General features: G+C 38.4%; 1 protein-coding gene across 7 annotated transcripts in view; it reads right to left on the bottom strand.

Annotated features, from left to right (window-relative positions):
- Positions 1-2,251: 2,251 nt before the first annotated feature.
- Positions 2,252-15,823, bottom strand: part of LRRC4C (leucine rich repeat containing 4C) — a 547,931-nt gene continuing 534,359 nt past the window's right edge. For 5 of the 7 annotated variants that reach the window (XM_069784679.1, XM_069784678.1, XM_069784684.1 and 2 more), the window contains one exon: positions 2,252-4,925. In XM_069784679.1, coding sequence (XP_069640780.1) covers positions 2,967-4,883 — 1,917 coding nt within the window. In that variant the 5' untranslated portion in view covers positions 4,884-4,925 and the 3' untranslated portion in view covers positions 2,252-2,966. Of the gene's footprint in view, positions 4,926-14,497; positions 14,673-15,823 lie in introns of all 7 variants that reach the window. The other 2 variants (XM_069784680.1, XM_069784682.1) reach the window with 1 other exon arrangement.

Below are 15,823 nucleotides of genomic sequence, written 5' to 3'. Positions count from 1 at the left end.
TGTAGTCTCTGGAGTAGTAACAGGTGGCATTGGCGTGTGATTTGAGCACCAAAACAAGAGAGCGCAGCACACCTCTCACTTTATTGCAGAGCTCAGTTCATAATTTAAAATGTGATGCTCTCTAACTCTGGTATTTAATTAATCTGAAAAAGTACTGGGTGTTTTATGGAAGTAGGAAGGAGTCAGAAATAATCTCTGTGGTTCCAAGAAGGATAGGGAAGATGCTGGGAAAATCAGAACTAATGTTTTCCACATAACACATATATACTCACCCAACCAAACACACCAAAATGCTTTTTCTTTATGCTTATTATGAGCAAGCAGGAATATCTGATTTTTCTGATTAGCCAATAAAACCAGATTAACACTCAGTAAGAATGTATACGTTGTTTAAAACAGTCACTGATATTATTTTTTTATTACTCCAAAGAGGAATAAAGATTGTCACTGACCCAGTGTCCCACTTGGCAATAGCTATACATTTTTTTTCTCAAAGGTCTCCTATGCATAACCTTTAGGAGTTAGTAAAAACTACATGTTTATAAAACCATGGTGACCACAAGTGCTTTCACAAATACTGGTTAGAGAGTAGTCATAATTTTTTAACATAAACCCATTGATTACAGATGGCTGAGATTTAGGTTTCCTGGAAAGAATTTTTTCAATTTTCAGATAAGCATTGGTCACGGACACAATGTTACCAGCCAGATGGGCAAAGTACAAATAGCAATGTGTAATTGCAGTGTTTCTGTACAGACTCTATTGCAATGCTTAAGAGAAATCACCAATGAAATTCTCTAATGCACTCTGAAGAAATAGGCAAAACTAGGAATCACAACTGCAGCATTTTACATTCAGGTCCTTTTTTGTCCTCTGTTAAAATTCTCTTAGAGTAGATATTATTTTTCACGTAGTACATGAAAGGATAATGTCTTGCCAAATGTTTCTTTGAGATTATTATAGAACTTTGGGTTTATTTCTGTATTATACTTACCAGACTCCTTGCAGGGTGTGATTCATCATCACCTATCGCCACTGTGTCCTCTTTACATCAGGCCTTCTTACTACAAAATTCACCTGCAACCTTCAGAACTGTGCATCCAACAAGTGATATTTACCCGCTCAACCTAGCAGAAATTCCTTCTTAAATTTACAGAATAGTACACTCTTCAGTAGGGTCTTCATCCTGCATGCTGTTGCATACTAGAAAGCTCCAAAGAGATTTTGATAAGAACTAAGAACATTATTTACCTGGCACAGGATCCTGAAAACTCACAGTAAAGGTGGTTAAGGAAGAAAATAGGTGAAAACACATTCAGAGATTATATATATGATTCTTTTTCCTAATCTAAATCATCTTAAAATGCTTCTATTCAGTTGCCAATGCGTAAAGTAGTTTAATTTGGCAGAACTTCTACTTGGAAGAAGAGTGTCCGGAAGCTGGTTTTCTTACGCAAAGCCTTCCTTTTAGCTTTCAGCTTGCAAGGTATACACCATTCCTATACCAATAAGCTAAATCCAGAGAACATAGATAAAGAGAAAGGAAAAGAGTGTACATTTCCTATTGGTAAATGAGTCTCAGTTTAAATTAATGTAAACTGGTTACTCTACAGGGAGTCTAACTGTCATGCAAATTACAGTAACCTACACCCTCCTCTGATTTGGCTGACTCTGTTCTTTCTGTTTTCTAAACCAAAATCCTCGGACTTCTTCCTTGGAGTTACTCCAATAATGGCATTTTGATTTAATTTTGCACATAGGGATACAGCTCTGATTATAGGTATCATAGACAGCGAAACGTATTTCATATTTATGTCTAGGAGTCCCAGAACAACAGAACTGGAAACTACTAGCTTTGATATAAAGATGAATTTTCTTATTGACAGTTATATATATAACAAAAAACAGAACAAACCTTTCAGCGTTGTCTAATAAATTCAGTGATAACTGAAACTCCTCGCAAAACTTTTCCTGGCATTGTGAAATACATCTTGAGATATAATAGAGGTAATTGAAAACAGCATTAGAAGGAATGATCTTAATCTTGCATTAAAAGTCAAACACCCTTGTTTGCCAGTAGGCTGCTTACATAAACTAAAATGAAAACTATGCTATTCTTCAGTAATGATCCAAAGTGGTTTAATTGTTCTCTTTAAAGTGATTGTGTTTTGGAACATCACAGCAGAATATCGTAAGAATTTTAACAAACTTTTGATGTTTAAAGCCACACTAAAAATGAGCTATGTCCAAGTACAGAAAAAACCAATATTTTATTTATAATCTTAGTTTAGTGTTTGAACTACAAATTCTGGTTCTATAATTGTTTAAAAGATCATGGGTTTTATAGGTTTTCACAAGTAAATTAATTTCTTGGGGTGGTTTTTGTTTTGTTTTGTTTTGTTTTTACTTTTTCTTCCATTTTTTCACAGAACCGTGCTTTCAGTAAATACAGAGCAAATCATTACATGGAAAAAAAAAAAGGTTTGCTTCTTTGTTTTTCTCACTTGTAAAGTTGCTGTTATTGTTCCATTCTCTACTGAATGATTTCAAAAAGGGCATGAGAAAACAAAAGAAAAAAAGAGAAAAAGTGACAAAATAGTCCAAATCTCACCACTAGAATTCACCATAAAAATTCCCAAAGTGTAACAGAATTCTTACAAAATTTCCTAGACCAGTTCTTTTAGGGAATCAAGATCTCCTATGAAAAATATGGCAAATGGGAATCAGGGTAGGCTGGGGAGGAAAAGGGGAACGAGGAGGGTAAATAAGTGCAGCAAAACCAGGTTCTGAGGAATACACATAATTTTGTCTGCTTTAGATCACAATAGAATTTTTAATAAATAAATTTCTTTTTCTTTGTAAAGACACTTTTTTGAAACAGTAGATTTAGCCCAGTCATTTGTGTCATTTGTTTTATAAATCATCTTTTGTTGTCCCCACCCCCACCCCATAATGTCATAAATGGTTTAGATTTGAGTCTCTTGTACATTGTCTTTTGAGTTCATTCGGATCAATAACGGTTCATGCACTGAACTGTGTATTGAATTTATTGTGTTAACTGTTGTTGTGTGGTTGAAAGGAGACTTATAAGAGTTATAGTGATTTAGGTGCTCATGCTCTATTGCTGGCATGGGCAAGTGACTCTCTATGGGTGTGTCGCCTGTAAGCTCATCATCCACATTAATGATCTCTACAGTCCGCGTTGGAGCATGATGGTTCTGCCGGTGATGCTGTTTCCTCATTTTGTAGAAAATTACCAGCATCACAGCAGCCATGAGAGTGATAGCCACAAAACAACCAATTATGATTTTGGTAGTCTTCATAACCTCATCTATTCCCGGGATCCCGTTGTTTGTGTCCGTCACAGGAATGGTGAACGTTTTTTCTGTTGATCTTGTGCTCTGTGGAGTGAGTGAGGTTGTCATGTTAGTGGTCTCCCAGTTGGTAACTGGCGTGGGCCCAACCTGCTCTGTGGTCTGTGCCTCATCCTGAGAAGGTTCCACAGTCTCTACTGTGACGGTAGAAAAGTATGTGTAACCAGGGTTATCCAGGGCAGTCACATTCAGCGTGGCAGAAGCCGTGGTATTCCCAACAGAGTTACTCACCATGCATGTATACAAACCTGTGTCTTGCACAGTTACCTTTGTAAAATTTAATGTGCCATCACTGAGCACAGCAATCCGAACTCTGTAGGCCCCATGCGTCATGACAGATCCATTTGGAGTAATCCAAGAGACAGAGGTCAGGGAGGTTGACGCCCGGCATTTCATCTCTGCAGCCATGCCTTCCGTGACGTTGAGGTCTGCTGGTGGCTCCACTATGACTGGAGCGTAACACGTAAAGTAATTCAGGTCCAGCTCACCAATGTACCTTCCTTTTAAACTGGGAGGTGTGTGGCAACGGGCGCAGCATGCGGTATTGGAGGGTGCCTTGTCTTTAATCCACCAGCTGAGCCAAAGGATGTCACAGTTGCAGTTCCAAGGGTTGTGATGCAAGTGGATCCTTTCTAGGCGGAGCGGCGTGAACAGGTCGTGAGGCAGTAGTGTTAGATTGTTGTGTGCCAGGTTGATCTCTACAAGTGACTGAAGGTTATCGAAAGCATTCCTTTCTATCACTTGAATCTGGGACTGTATCATCCACAATTTCTGAAGATGCATTAACCCTTGGAAAGAACCTGGCCGGATGGCAGTCAGGTGATTCCCAGAAAGATCTAACTCGTCCAGTTTTACAAGCGGGGTGAGGTTAGGAATCTCTCGAAGATTGCACATGGCAAGGTTCAAATACCTCAAGTTGGACAGACCTTCAAAGGCACCTTCTGAGATGTATGAAAGCCTTTTCAATTCCCCCAAATCCAACCTCCGGAGAGAAGGGATTCTGTTAAAAGCATAAGAAGGGATGCTCTCAATGGGGTTGTTTCTCAACCACAGTTCCTTCAGTTTTGACAGGTATACAAAAGCCCCATTTGGGATAGTGGTCAGACGATTGTCAAAGAGTTCCAAAGTGTTGAGATTGGCCAGACCATTGAAAGCCCCTATTTCAATTGTTCTGATGTGATTCCTGCTGAGCTGCAGGATTTCAAGGTGCCTCAGATGCTTGAAGCTATTAACTTTAATGATTTGGATCTGGTTCTCATGGAGATTGAGTAACCGGGTGTTGGTGGAGATGCCGTCTGGCACGTCTCTCAGATTTTTCCGTACGCAAATCACTTTACTGAACTGGTTGCTGCAGGAGCAGACAGAAGGGCAAGTTTGAGCCCTCACTAGACCAGCCACCACAAGAAGCTGAAGAGCCAACAACACCACAAGCAGGGGGTCAAATAGGGCCCTGTTAAACCTAGGACCTATCATTATCTGCTGTGGATGTAAGGTCATCTTGTTCAACATTCATAATTTAGTTGGTGTTGGTCCTTCTGGAGTTTGAATAGCCTGAAAGAAAGAAAGAAAGAAAGGGAGAAGGAGAACATTAAATTAATCTCTAATCTTTAAGTGTGCTCTCTAAAGAAAGACTTCTCTGCTCCTTTCAGTCAACTCTACCAATTTCATGAAACTCTGTAGTGAGAATAGCTGTAGAAATGCTAATATTTTGTTTCCTGTACAGCTATGTATGTCAGCTGTAACTGGCAATGAGATAAGAAAAAGCCAGAGACTAGCTTTTCCTATTCATTCCAATGTATAAAGCATGTAGCTGGATGGCAGATAACAAGTTCAACCACAGTGGATACCTAAAAGAAATGTTCTAACTCAGAGGGAGAGTTGAAAGAAGTGACAACGGCCTCAAAAGGCAAAAATGAGTAAGATAGGAATCCTCAGACTATTCAAGGTATTAACCTTCTTGATACATTTTAAGACAAGACAACAGATACTAAGAAGAGCGAGTGGAGACTCCTGTTTTGTATGGGTGAAAATCTTTGCCTATACAAATGTGAGTCCTGCATTGGAGTTTAACTAGAAGTAAAGCCTTTAATACTGAATGTTGCAGGTCATGCAAATGTCAGGGCAAGATCTTGCCTATTTCAAATTAAAAAAAAAAAAAAAACAAAAGAAACATGCTGAGCATCAATTCTTCCATACCGTTAAACAGCATCATCCAATTTCATGACATTTCCTCCTCAATTATTTTGTTTGGCACCAACAGCAGAGAAACACTCATTAGTAAATGTGTGTTGAACACAGAAATAAGAATAGCCTTTTAAATGCTGAAAAATATCTCTGTAGCTTCAGGGTTGGCAGTTTCATTGGCACCTTTAGAAAACCCCTAGAGATCTTACTGTAAGGGGAAAAAAGACCTTTACACTATAAATGATCATTACCATTTTAAGAATTTTGGTACTGATTCATTTGTGGCAGTTCTTAAAGCCCCCAGCCCTCAGTTCATTTTCAATCTGCTGCTCAGTGCAAGGTCCCTCTGTTGTAGAGATTAATGACATTTTCTATAAATCAGCCAAAAGTGAAGTCTTATAAATTACAGCAAGCTTAAAACATATTTATAACCTACAGCACCCAGATGCATAATACATGTATTCAGTAAAACAAAATACTATAAGGCAACGGTTTTCCACTCCAGGCTCTGAATTGTTTTATTTTGTGTAAAAAAAACTATCTTGCTTTAAAAAAAAAAACACCAGGAAAAAGTAGATGAACTTGCATCTCACAGCAATTCATTTAACGAAAGACTTTTTTTCTAATTATATATTCAGACAATGTGTTTTTGAGAATTCATTTCTGCATTTTTTTTAAACTTGTTATATGGTTCAGAGCTAGCAAGAGTTCTCATCTCACTTTTAATAATTTACTGCAGAGAAAGCCAATATAATGGTTAAAAACCTGTGAATGGGAATTGGAAAATCTGGGCTGTATCTGTGGTTTTGATCTGCTCCGTAAGTGCTATTTATAAAACATCATTCTCGTTATGAAAGATTCATGAAACTAATGTGTTTTGCAACCTTGAGCAAGTCACTCAACTTCTCTCTCCGTGGCTTACACTTCTGTCATAGGACTGGAGAACCCTGTGGCTGTAGTGTTAGATGTTCCTGCTCCCACCTCTCCATCCCTTCCCCCTGCCAACAACTGTACTTCGGAACATCGGCTCCATGGGTTTAGGATAATGTGCTAGACTAGATGAGGGGCAGCTGCTGTATACACCTTCCTTTTTACTGCAGGCTTACTCTTCAGAGGTGCTGAACACAATATATGGAGAAACTCTGTAGAGAGATGGAGATATCTGTGATCCATGGATTTTGCTGTTGAATAGTAATTAACCATCTTCTGTGATAGTTAATGTGATTGTATTAGCATTTTTGTTTGTCACTAGTTTTTTTTTATTCAGTAGATTTGTCTTTCCTTTGTTTTCTCATTTTTTAAATTCTTCTAAAACTTAACCCCTAAGGACTTGGACTGAATAATGAATTCCATTAACAAGTAATAAAACAGATTACAGAAACACACCAAACCAATTATTTTACCATGGCACTGGTGCAATGTTATTGTCTTCACTGGAACCACCACTCCCTTCACCTACTCCCTTATCCAGCAAACCTTCCCTTTCCATCAATACACATATGCTCCATGGGTAAGAAAAAAAAGATAAAAACATTTTACTTGAATACATTACTTCACTGTAACAAATAAATTATCCAGTTATGAGACTGATTAGCAAAAATTGTTCAACCCAAACCAAAACGTTTCCATGTTTCAGTTGCAAAAAGAAATGTTTTTGCTTTTCTTCTTAAAATAAATTCCCTATATTCCTCCCATTTTTGGTTATTGACTCAAACAATGAATCAGTCACACAGAACTGCTCTTTCCTTGTGCTGAAGGCCAAAATTGCCCAAGGCTTTTACGTTTACCTTTTTCCCCTGTTCTGTGCTAGGGATGTCTCAATCAAACATATGCCTCAGAACTATGACCTGTCAAAGACTCTTAGGAAATTCTGCAGCCCTCAGGTTTCTGCAAAATTCAAATCTGTGTATACTTCAAATACCAGCTTGGTCACTGACTACTTATTAGCTGCTCTGAGTGTATAATTTTGAAGACAGGATCACCATTTTGTGAGATGTAGATGGAAAGTTCTAGATACATTTTCATGTGTTGCTGTGGTTGATTTTTCTGTGTCTAAGCTGTATTTTGTTTAATATGTAAGTATAGAAGATCTATATTGCCATTCCTCTGGAATGTTTTCTGGGAGGCAGCAAGAGCAAACCTTAGCTTTTGTAGCCACCATTTGATTTAACTCTGGATTTATTTACACTACTGAACTTTTTTCCCTCATCTCTGGTAACACAGGAAGCAAAATGCAGTATGTAGCATAAGATCACACTAACTGTGCTTGGTGCTGCTAAAGTATAGGGGAGCTGATGATTCAAAAACGCCACCATGACCAGCAGAAAATATGCTAGGCAGTGACTTGCAAATGCACACTTCCAACTGGTGAGCCTTGCGTGAGGCTAACATACTGCAGTGAGATTCCTAGTGGCAGTAGGAATGTATTAAAAAGGTCCTCTCTTTTATACTGGTGGTTTTCCATAGTTCAGAGCTTAAGTATTCAGGAAGTCTTAGTGCAGTCGTTTCACATCAGGGTAATTTAAAATCATAAATACCCTGGAAATACCCTGGAAAAAAAATTAGCCCACACAAAACCACCATGGAAAATTCATTTAAAGCCTTGAAGAACATTATGGAAATATTTTAATGGGCTTTACATAAAGACCCATCTGGAACTCTGTACTAGAGTAATTTGCTATTCAATATCTGGCTATTATGCTAGAGACACATGAAGGTTTAGCTTTATAAATCCACACATGGAACACAGACCATCAACCAGCTTCTTTAGTCTTTGTTGACACCTTTTTTTCTTCTAAGCGATTTTTTTTCCCCCTTCGTTTTTCTAGTACCAAAATATCAACTCTATGGTCAATTCAATAACGCTAGTGCCCTCTGCTGTATAGATTTAAAATGTAGTTTAAAATGCAAAGAATTTCCTTACTGCATTGTCAGCTCCCCAGACACCATACAATTATTAAATGTGTTTCCAAACATGACCTTAAGCCTGTCTGTGGCATCGCGCTAATTACCAAAGCATATACCATCTGCCATTTTAGTACAGTAATGTATATTCTCTTTATGGCCATGGAGACATACATATACATATATGGAGAGTTATTTGTTTTGTGTTCTATTTCCACAGAACTCAAATGCCTTTTTTCAAATTGACGTTTGATATGCATGTTCTCCTCTCTATAGGTTATCCGATACTTAGTCTCGATGTACTACACATTTTCCTTTGAGCAAAAAGCATTGCCCTCTTCAGATCCAATGCAGAAGATGAAGCAAGGAATGACAAAGCTACTCTACCTCTGCAGATATGCACAGTGCAGCTTTCCTTAGGGACAGCCTGAAGGATGCAGTAGTTATGCTATTGAAAGGTAACTCTGCCAAACGTGTATGCAGAGATGTCTTCCTTATGGGCATTGTAATGGAACCCACAATTCGTTTTTCTATTTTTTTGTAATTAGGTCTTAGGCCTGATGTACTTTGATGTCTCCGTTATTTTACCAGGAGAAAGTGACTATACTCACTCTGATCTCTGAAGGATTCTCCTGTAATGGTGGGCTTTGATTACAAAAGAGAACTTCTACACCATTCCCAAAGATCTGCCTAATGAGGTATGGCACGTGGCAAAGATATTTTCCCAAGCTCCACTGACCCTTAGCTGGATCACTAGCAATTTAGTTGCTGGTGGCAACTCATACTTAGCTTTCTGTCTAGTCTGTGAGTCTACGATTAACTATCTCAGCAGTGGAGCAGTGCAGTGCAAAGGCCATGGCTTTATCCCAGTATATGGTTTGTGATACAGCACGATCTAACACACTTTGGTTGGTGCTGTACATCTGCCATTAAAAAAATGAGCTGTGATGCTGTATGTCACTGCATTGCAAATATAGACGGCATTTATCAGGTGATTAAATCATCACAAGGACATCACAGTTAAATCTCACCTAAAGCACAATTAAATCATCACAATTCTCCCTCAGCCATGTGGAGAAAACTTTGGGATGAGGGGCATTCAGATCACTTTTTACAACTTTTTTCAAGTTGACAAATACGTGGATGCATTCAGAAAATGCACCTTTGCTTCACTTTATATAGCACAGTTAGGTATGCTGTACATCACACCCTTTTCAAGAGGTTTTTGAGAGGAAAAACCCTTTGCAAAGATATCTGCATTTTTTAGTAAACAAGCCACTCTACAGTTGCAAATTAAATGGCAGATATCCAAACATATGAAGAGGAGCTAGGTGCGTCAAGCAGCTAATTATGCTGGGAAGTCTCTTCCAGTAGTAGCAGCATCGGAGAACTGAAAATAGTTTCTGTATGGAAGAGAGCACTGAGGACAGCAATAAAAATAGGTCTAAATCCCAGGATGACCTTATGCAGAAGTGACTCTTTTGACTCTCTTTTCAGGAGCTGTGAATGCTCTCAGGGCCTGAGACTGATCCCCTTTTGGCAGCAATGCCAGCAGAGGAAGCCAAGGGAATCTCAGTGTAGATACCAGGAGACAAGCGCACAATATGTTTTAGCTCCACAAAATACTGAAACACACGAGGGTAAACCCTCGTCCCCGAACAGAGACCGAACTGTGGGCAGGGAGCTCCACCGGGGTCAGAAATCCTCTACCGACATCTGCTCTGCAAATGCTCCCGCAGCCTCCGATGCGCGTCCCCATACGGCTGCCAAGGGTTGGGCTGATGGAACCACGTTGCTGGGGATTCACTCGCCGTACCTTCCTGCTCCCCTCCCTGCCTCTTCTGTCCTGAAATTCCTTTCCACCTGGCTGAACCCCCGAGGACCAGAGCTTTCAGTTCAAGAGAAGTACAAACACTTTGCCTGCTGTTCCCTGCCCATATCCAGGACAACGACACCAGTCGTCTTCTCCATTGAATGTCTTTGCTACCCACAAAGGAACACATGCTACGTTCTTAATCGAGCTTCACAATAACCGTCATGCAAAATCGGGAAACTGGGTTACAGTAGATCTCACATCTTTCTCTTCCTCATCTTTTTTTTTTTCTCACAGATTGGCTCCTGTCTGAGGTGTTTGGGTTTTTTCAAACAGACAGTTTTACAGTGCAAACCCATCACCGCAGCTATGTAGCTGTGTATCTTTTCCTCCATTCTTAAAAATCAGTCTTCCCTTTTCACGGCTATAGGACTTTAAAAGTCTCAACAATAGTTTAGGGAGCTATTGCAATAATGCCTAAAAACCTGGGAGGTTTCAAAGCCCAGCAGCTTTTATCTATTTGGGTTTTATTTTATTTTTAGTTAAGTACAGTGGAGGCCAAAGAGGGCTAGATAGGCAGCCCTGCAATGCAAACTGATTACTCATGAGACCAGATAAATCAAAACACTCACAATGCAAATGATTCTCCTCTTTGCATGTTTCACCGTTTCGCTCTGGGACACAGTCAGGATTTTCCATGGCCCCTTGAAGCGTGTAAGTGTAGGAGGCAGAGCGGATATTGCTGTACCACAGATACTTCCCAGTTCTCTTCTGCAAGCCTTTTAAGACTCAGCTGAATCACTAAGACACTGACCTCAAAGACCTAAATGTGATTGGACACATTCAATCCTCCTGAATCACCATTGATTTCAGGGGAGTTCAATCAAGGATGAGTTTGACCCAGTCTGCCTTTTTCTTCTTTTCTTTCATTTTGTTATACAGAAAACAGCTTTATTTCACACCCCTCATTTTCCAGCCTGATTTCATGTTTCCTCTCTCATGTCTTTCTAAGGTTTAAAATTTTCTCCTTAACTTCAGGTAACAGAAATGAACATGAAAGAGACATTTTAAAAATGAGAATTTTAGTGCGCGATGGTCCAGGCAAAAATATTTGCATTTTAGCTGGAAATTAAGAGTTTTCACAGTGTTTTAAGCTAAATCAGTCTGGTATGTCTCTTTATTTATAAATATTCTTTTACTTCCAAGCGTCATTTGCACTTTGTATCCTCAGTACAACTCATAACATTTGCTAATTTTACAGGAAAATCATAGGAAACATCAGACTATGTAATGGATATTTCTTTAGGACATACTTATTTTTATTAAGAGGAATTATTTGACTTCTTTACTGACCTTTCCCTGGATGTCACCCAAAGGGTGAAGAGGACAAAACAGTCCTAATCTCTGTTCAGACTGCTCACAGTGGTATGCAGAGGAGCAATTTATGAACTATTCATGATGAACTAACTTAAATTCTTTCATAAAAGCCACCACAATACAGCTTGGTACTAGTCCACCCAGAAACATTCTAGAAATTTAATTGGAATTAACTTTTAAAGTGGGTTAATTATATTGCATTAAATCTTTGTGTGGACACTCTTATTTAGAATTTAATTTAAGCTAAATTGAATCAAGGCCACAGTAATTTCAATTAAGAGTGTCCATAAAAGAACATAATGTAGTTTAGCTAGTCCCTTTTCAAAGTTAATTTGGATTCATTTTCTTGAGACCCCATGTAGACATTAGGAACTTTTGTTCTGTATTGACTTGGGCTCGATTCAAACCAATTACATAAAGGTAAAAGGTTTTCTACCTCATCACTGATCCCTTGGGTTGTTCAAGTCCCATTTTGCTCTTCTCACTTCACTAATTCAGTTGATAAAACACAGTTTCTCTGAACCTTTTTTGTTTGTTTCATCTTCTATATTTTCTGGACAGATATTTATGCAGGGAGAAACAGGCAACTGTACAGAAGAAATTTTACAATAGCCCTGATAACAAAATTCTTTTAATTACAGCAGCATGTCACTACATCTCATGTGCCAACCATGACAGAAGGGGAAGTCACACAAGCACCTTCAGGATTTCACTATCTTACGCCACAAATACCTCAGTGAGCAACAATTAAACTGCAGTATATCTATAACTATTGAAAGGATGCTTTCTTAATCCCTTTTTGGTTTACTATCAAAGTGAAATCACAGATCCCCATTCAGAAAGCATCTGTGAACAACAACAAAATTAGTACAAAAACAACCCTTAATAAAAAATTATATAATGTTCTAAAGCACTGCTCCAAAACAATGTAATTTTGACTCCTGTCACAGTGGGGTCATGATTTTGAAACACTGTAGCATTACTTTGGTTTTAGCAGACTAGTAGTGATTTAAGACAACATCTGTTTAAAGGTACTACAGTGATACTTCATTTCAAACAAAGTAGTTTTGGTCTGGTAGACCATTATAAAATTTTTTACATGGAAGCATTAAACTGTATAAATTAACATCCTTTGCAACAACATACTACAAGATTTCAAATTAGCAGGCAAAAATCTGCAGGTTAAGTATATGAAATATTAAAATATTGTGTCTTTCAAAAGATGCAAAGACAAAAAAGTGCAAGGCTGATGGAATGTAAGATGTTAGCCCTGATTCCTTCCAAAATTTTCTCCCTACTCACAAACTATAAAAACAGATGTAGAAAATGTCAGATCAGAACACCACAGTCTAAGTATGAATATACAAATATAGTCAGTACAATAAAGAGCAACAAAAAAAAATTGGCAATTACAGTATATACTTGCCCTTAAGAAAGTTTCATCCTAATCTTAGAAAATTGGAGTCTAGTTTTTAAAGCCCAAAACATCCTTTCCTAAATTACAATATGTGCATTTGTCTACTGAATGTGATAATGCTGAATATTCTTGTTACCCATGCCAATCATCCTTTGAGCCTTGCTGAGCTCTTGACCTCAGTAGATAATATAAACTAGAGGACAGAAATATTTTAGTTTGATGAATATATAATGCAGTTGTGGATCCGTAGTAGTTTCTGTACTTTGGCAACAGAGACACTCTGGTAAAATTTGAAGTAATTTAGAAAGATTTTAAGATTATTTTGAGATTAGCAAATCAGAGGATTGTCCATTTCAGTGGCATAAAAAAATCAAGTTCGTGCCTTAGCAAGTGCAGTTTTTCCAAATGCATTTTGTAATATGTACAACAGAGGAGACTGAGGGATGAAAGGGAATTATATTAAAGCAACCATGCAAAATCTGCACAAATGTTTTTTTGGGATATGAATTAAAATAGGTACCTGCTTAAATATTATCATGACATAACGCTGTGTCAAGAAAGGTGTTTTCCTTTTTTAAGGTCTGAATTATTTGATGTTGAGTTGGAGAAGTGCTTGATAGGTATTTCATAACCTTGGTAACTTTAGGGAGTCCATTTTGCATCACTGCATTTGTAGCGGCTAACTGAGTCCAAATTACTCCCTCATTGTGTTAATAAACAAAGAGACAAAGAGACATGAGATAAAAAGTTAAGGCTGTAAATAGCCTCGACTCTGGCAAATGATGGTTAAACTTCTTGTCCTTGGTAACTATGGAAACCCCTTAAGGTAAGAGTGGAACAGAGGCATTTTGTGGTCTGCAATTTACAAGCTGTTTATTTAATTATGAAGGAATATGAAACTGTTAGGGGCAATGCAATTATCATACTGTGACAGTGTTTTGAGAGAAAAAATAGGTACAGAGAAATATAAGAAGTTAATTTTTTGGAAAATTACTAGTTTTAGGACTTCTATGAAACTGCAGCACACTGTTTTTTACGGAGATTTGTGATTTTTTATTTTTATTTTTTTTCCAAAAGGGTGTGAGGAGCCAAAATTAGTAATATGACATTTTGCCATAATATCCCTCAGTAGATTCCTAGCAATTATGTCCACTCTATGCCTCATGAACAAAACCAAGGTCAGGGTGTATTTCAATTAAACCCTAGGTGTTACCAAAGTGCAGCACAGCCAGAATAGCAAGCACATTATTACCAGATCTATCACTGCTGGGCAATGAATAGGTCACAGGTGCTCTTGCATACAGTATTTGTACACCTTTAAATATTACAAGTGGGAAAATGTTTCGATCCAATTTAGGAGGCAGCTAGTGAAATAAAATGAAGAGTGAAACTATGTGATGACTCAGAGGGACTATAACAACTACTTACAAGTATTTTCCTGGTTCTGAACAACAAACTTTGACCTGAGACTTCTGTTGTTGGGAGCTGCGTGAACGCAGGGGCCCCAGGGCCCTTTGCATACAATGGGCATTTTGGCAATGATCCATCCTTGATTGGATCGCCTTAATAAGACATCAAACATAAACACATCCTCACAAGGCCTCTGGAAAGAAGACAGATAATATTACGGTAGTTTATGGCTGAAGAAAGCGAGGCAATAATGGATTAAATCAGCTGGCAAAATTTCGCATGTGTCTACATGATACTTTGCAAACATGAGCTTCACGCTCCACGTTGACCAGATGCAATGCATGTTGCTCCAAATGATAGCCAAGTAGCAACCGTTAGCTTTTTGCTGACCCCAGGCTAATGTGCCTCACAGTGCTGCTCCAGCCTGGCCCTAAGAGCACAAAGACAGAGTCTGCATCCGCGCGGAGCATGGATGAATCTTGCTCACAGCAGTCCGCAAGAGCCCAAGTGGATATACTATAATGAAAGGTGTCAGCAGCAGAGGCAGTACAGGGACCCAGAACTCCTGAATCGCATTTCCACCAGAATGTGAACTTTATCTACATATTAAATTAGAAGACCAACATGCCATGACATTTAAAACTCAATTTGATTAAATATTAGAAAATGTTCTGTCCTATTCTACAGATTCCTGCATTACTCTTCTTATCATAGTATTTGCACACCTTCCGGAAACACATTAAATATCCTAAATGGGTCATTTCATCTGCATACCCTTTCTTTCATTCCTTCTCCTACAGGACTGTATTCAGATGCTGTCTAGTTTGGTATGTATTATGAAGTATCTGCCACAAGCTGTTGATACTATAGCTGGAAAGTCTAAAGAAATACATTGCGAGTTTGAAATTATGATTTACGATGTTTGCTATGCTATTCCTTCTTGAAACTCATTGGACATCTCATGAGAAGTGTTCCTCAATTCTACCCAAAGAACAGGCCACAGATGCTGGTATGGATCACCTGGGACCCAGTCCAATCCCTCCTCCAGTGGGAACGGGCAGGGACTCCTGGGAACCTACTGTCACCTTTTCCCTGTGAACTGTTCTTGAAGCTTCCTCTTGGCAAGGCTTTCCAATATGTGTGCTATGATCTTCTGATCCTTGCCCACAGGAAAGCTTTTATATAAGCCTCATGTCAGACAGGATCTTGGCAAGCCCTGAAGTGATTTTTAACTATAAATGTTTAAAACAACCTGAAAGAAAATTCCTACCATATAACTGTACAAGTGGCAAAATGTGATGTTTCAAATTCATTATCATTTGGGGCTATCCAACTAGGAAGATG

Source organism: Haliaeetus albicilla, chromosome 5, assembly GCF_947461875.1.
Source record: "Haliaeetus albicilla chromosome 5, bHalAlb1.1, whole genome shotgun sequence".
Lineage (NCBI taxonomy): Eukaryota > Metazoa > Chordata > Aves > Accipitriformes > Accipitridae > Haliaeetus > Haliaeetus albicilla.
Note: the sequence above shows the minus strand (reverse complement) of the source record. Positions and strands in the feature narration are given on the sequence as shown.